The 4,784-nt window shown below is 53.9% G+C and overlaps 1 protein-coding gene across 1 annotated transcript; it reads left to right on the top strand.

The window, feature by feature from the left end:
- Window positions 1-1,956: 1,956 nt before the first annotated feature.
- On the top strand, window positions 1,957-3,155 carry PHACADRAFT_152681 (glycosyltransferase family 8 protein; the record flags this gene model as incomplete). The annotated part of the gene is made up of 2 exons (XM_007400785.1): window positions 1,957-2,186; window positions 2,237-3,155. The coding sequence occupies 2 exons, from the start codon at window positions 1,957-1,959 to the stop codon at window positions 3,129-3,131; spliced, it is 1,125 nt and encodes a 374-aa protein (XP_007400847.1). The 3' UTR covers window positions 3,132-3,155.
- Between the last annotated feature and the right edge of the window lie 1,629 nt (window positions 3,156-4,784).

Raw genomic sequence — 4,784 nt, 5'->3', positions numbered from 1 at the left:
AGCCTCGCACAGCGCAAGTGGACAGCNCACCGTGTGCCCCGCATTGATCTCGGGGAAGATGGGCGCATCGGTGACACGCAGGTTCCCGGTGCCGTGCACGCGCAAGGGGGAATCGACGACCCCCGCGTCCTCGACCGGTGCCATCGGCACCTGCATGTGGGGTGGTACATCGTCTGGACGTGCTCGCGCACCAAGCGCTCGAGCACCGCGTCGTCGAGCATGCTGATGTTGTGGTTGAGGCCGTGGAGGCCCGGATGCCCGTCGCCATCGCTAAGAGCGGCGCCGTGTGCGCGATCCGGGGCCGCCGGTACTTTCGCACGCTGTTACGAGCCTCCGTTTCTGACAGCGTCCTGCGAAGGTCGAAGCAGAGGTGTATAAGTCATTGAATATAAAGCGCAAAATCCCGGGTACACATTCGAGGTCGGAGAGGCTCACCTGGTTGTACTACTTTCGAGGAGAAGCAAGCTCGTGGCAAGTTGGCTTTGGGGTCCTTTCCTTTCCTTTCCTGGATAGAGCGGATCATTATATAGACGCCCAAAACCCCGGCGTCGCGCAGCTTTCTCTCAGCTCTGACGACGTCGTGACGCCGGCAAATCATCGTTTTTAGCGACAGTACCATCCCGGCGTGCTATGGTCGATGTGATCCTGCGTTTGACTGCTTTGTTTATCACGTCATCGATTCAACGCTAGCAGCTCGACAACTCCAAATCCCACTAGCCATTTTCGTTCATTTCCGTCCCCTACGACTCTTTTTATGGCATACGTTCGCAAGGGATGGGGCTCTTTTGAGATCAAACTGTGCAGCCGGGACGATACTATCCATGGGACTTCACGTAGATCGCCGTGCCACAAAGAAACCGGCAATTGATATATCCTCTCCGGCACCGCTACTGCTGAACTGCGCGGCGCTCAGAGACAGCGATCCAGGTCGGGAATAGCAATGTTGTATCATAGCCACGACTGACCGTTTAGTAGCTTCGTGGGTTTCTTTACGGGCTTAATGTCTCCTGAGACAGGTGCCAGGTACCTCCGATCGGGTGAGATGATTGTTGAAATTCGGAGGATGGTTACACGTACGCTCAGGATATGCGATAAATGCGAAGCAATATAAAGCGGAAATACTCGCGCTATGACAGCCCCGCTCACTAATAGCTCCCAGGACGCTCCTCTCCTGGCGCAGCAATTTGTTCCGTACCTCCGGCTACGGAGGCACCAGAACGACTGTGCAATGCCAAGCTCCACGTTCATGTGCGCTTGAGTACCCTCGGGACCGCGCTATCTTCGCCAGAGCATCTGCTCAAACCAAGCATCGGCAGATCCACGGCAAATTGCGGCCCCCTGCCGGGACTCCTCACCAAGTTACCATACCTCTTAGCGAGTCGCTCGGGCTCACGCCGACCGTGTAAACTTGACCACATGACATCGGTTTTAGAGATGTTACCTAGCAGCTGCGGATTGCACGCATACGTGTCCGCTGCGCAGGTATTTTCCATAAACGTGAATGCTCGCAAGGTGCGTGTCCACCAAGCTGCATTTTGTGCACTACTGCGCAGACTCTCTCGACAGTTCATGGCGCTTGTAGACCATCGTGAGAGTACCGATGCTTTTTTTTTTCGAGTCAGCGAACCGGAATTCCGCGAGCGTGTTGGGCCTACCTTTTGCGCATTATATGGTGGTATAAAACGCCCCTCATCTGCGAATAATCACGCATGTACGGGGAATTAGGACACCCGGGACATGAGCTGTCGATCTGTTTACGAAGCAGCATTGTTACAGTGGGAAAATTGGTAATATCGAGCACATTATGACCGCCTGCTCAGCAAGGGCGTCAGAGTCACGACAACAGCTCGGTGTCCGATCGATTAAGATGGCCGTTCAAATATATAAGTCAGAGGCAGGTAGAGTAAACCATGCAACGTTCCTTCGCCACTTGTCCCCCTACTCGGCATCCCAGCCATGTTCCTCTTTCGCTATCTTCCTAGCCCTCCTAGATACCGCTCCTACATCTTACTAGAACCGCTTGGAGGTTCAGTACCACATAAACAAAAGCCACGTCGCGTTCACGTACCCCGCTGCATCTATGCCGCCCTTGCTGGCTTATTTATTGCGTCCGTTGTCTTCAACATCGTCCATCTGGTTAGAAGCACACACACCCCACCAGTACCGCTCGACGATTTCCAGCAATTGTGAGTCCTGCCGCTTGTCGTCCTTCACTCTGACTACAGCATACCCCTAGAAAAACATACCCACTTCTCAACGAATCCGCCATACCGTCTCTGTCTGAAGATGCCTGGCACAGCGCCGCGGTGGTTACCACCCTCTACTCCGACTCCTACGCTCCTGCCGTTGCAACGCTCGGTCATTCGCTACACCTGGTGCATACCTCCGCTCGTTTAGTCCTCCTCTATATCCCATCCAAAGTCTCCGCAGAGGCCTTGTGTCTCGCTACATCCTCCGGCTTCGTTGCTTATCCTGTCGAGCGCATCCCACCCCCCGCAGACGGCCGCGGCATGCTTAAACATTTCGCCGACCAGTACACGAAGCTCAGACTCTGGTCACTCGACGCACTGCCCGACCCCATCACAAGCCTCGTATACATCGACAGCGATACCCTCGTCCTCCGCAACTTCGACGAGCTCTTCTCTCTACCATACAATTTCGCTGCTGCGCCTGACGTTTGGCTCGGTCAGCGCGGCTTCACGCTCGACTTCAACGCCGGTGTCGTCTTCTTGCGCCCGGACAGCGAGCTCTTCGACTCTATGCTCGCGGCGCTGGAAGTGGCGCGGTATCCACCTGGATGGGCCGAGCAGGCGTTCCTAAACCAGTACTTCGCAACCGACGTCCTACGCCTGCCGCTCGCGTACAATGGGAACATCGCCATCAAGCGGCGCGCGCCAAAGGTTTGGGACAGCCTCCAGGACGAGATGCGCGTTGTACACTACACCATGGCCAAGCCGTTCCTATCGCGTAGCGGGAAGGGAGTACCACTCGACCACCTCGAAGAGCGCGTGCGTGCCGCTGCAGAGGAGCATGAGGGGCTATACAGGGAAGAGGTGCTGCAGTGGGGTGACATGTGGCGGGAGGCTCGGAGGGTGTACGCGGATGAGCTTCGGAAATGTATGATTTACTGACACACGCATGTGCTCATGTTAAGGTACGTCCGTAGCCTGCTGGTCGGTGCGTTGGCTGATATTTCGCAGGTACGATGGATTCATGAGCTCATACAGCCAACGTTACTGTCCCCGCCCCAATCGTTCATCTGCTCGATGTTTACGGTGCATAGTTACTATAGGCTACAGTGCTTGAAGATGAGCATTTTCTCAAGAAAAGGAAAAGGAAAAAGTAGTCGGATTATGGCTGGGCGAGATAATTTGTCCATTTTCGAGCTGTCTCCACGCACGGATTCAGCACTTCTCGCCCGTAGGCTATCCGCAAGAACACTGACGACGATGTTTCGATGAGCTCGTCACCTTACAATCGCAAGCCGGACACTTTGTAACATCCTCCATCCGTCAGCGGCTGCGCACGAAACGTGCGAAAAGGATGATCTTACTGCGCCTGTGAACCCTTTACCCGTCTGACGTGTCACGGAAAACTTGCTGGTGTATGAATAATCTATGCAATGGAAGACATAGCAGTCCGTCATCTGATGAACACATGCACATTGTGATCCCTGTCCAGTAATCATGTCTGCGAAAAGTGCGGACCTATTTGTCATACACACTACCGACATTTGGGGTAGTGCCACCTTCCGTTACCCGCGGTAACGGCATTACGACAGCCCTCTCGAACGTTACCGGATCGCAGGGAGGGGCTCGAATGTGACAGACCTGTCAGGGTTGATGCATGATGTCCTAGCAGCACCCGCATCTCATGGCAAATCCGGACACTCACCTGATAGCCAGTACGAGTTCCGAACTTTGGATATTGAGCGTGAGTCTCGGCTGCGGTTGGCTTCGCCCCGAGGTTCGGTTCTCGGGCGATCTGGCACATAGCGTCGCCATCTTCAGAATACAAGAGTTTAGCACGACTCATGCATTATAAGTCATCCGTGAAATTTTTCAAAATCCGAAAGCTGGTCATACAATCGGGCTGTTGTCGTAGTATCATGAGACTTAATCGCTAGTGTAGTAAAATTGCCAATTTCTTCGTGGCGCGGTGATTGCCGATCACCGACTTAAGCACGCACGCCGACGCGGCACAAGAGACCGCCTCATTGGCTTCGCCGGCCTCGCTGCCCATCATCGTACGACATATAATCACGAACTCGGAACAGTTTCTCATGTTTCACAATGACCTAGCTCCTGTTGAGTCTAGCGGAACATCACAGCGCAACCGAGCACGTACCATTGCTCCCTAGTTGGTCATATTTAATTGCGTGCGCATGTGTACTTAATTAGGGAAAAATTAAGCGTTTGTAGAGCACAGAATTAGCTGAAGCTTCAACGCACCTAGAACTTATTCCTTCAAAACATGGTCGTAAAGGATGCAAAGGTACAAAACTGTAGCCTGCCGAAGTTGAAGATATTGAGCGGGCACAAGCGCAGCGTCGCCCATGTGGCTTCACGGGGATTACCGTGCCACAAAGAAGCCATATTTCTCCGGCGCCGCCTCGCTGAACTGCGCAGCACTCCGAGACAGCGACTGAGATTACCAATAGCCATATCATCTGATGGCAATGACCGACTATTCAATTGTTTGCTGGGCTCCTCCACGAACGTAATCCCGGCGCGCGGTTGCTCTTGGGACTAGTACTACCGTAAGTGTCTCTGATTAAGCGTGCT

The sequence above is a fragment of the Phanerochaete carnosa genome (assembly GCF_000300595.1).
Source record: "Phanerochaete carnosa HHB-10118-sp unplaced genomic scaffold PHACAscaffold_11, whole genome shotgun sequence".
Taxonomy (NCBI): domain Eukaryota; kingdom Fungi; phylum Basidiomycota; class Agaricomycetes; order Polyporales; family Phanerochaetaceae; genus Phanerochaete; species Phanerochaete carnosa.
The sequence above is the reverse complement of the archived record's forward strand: the minus strand, read 5'-3'. Positions and strand labels throughout refer to the sequence as shown.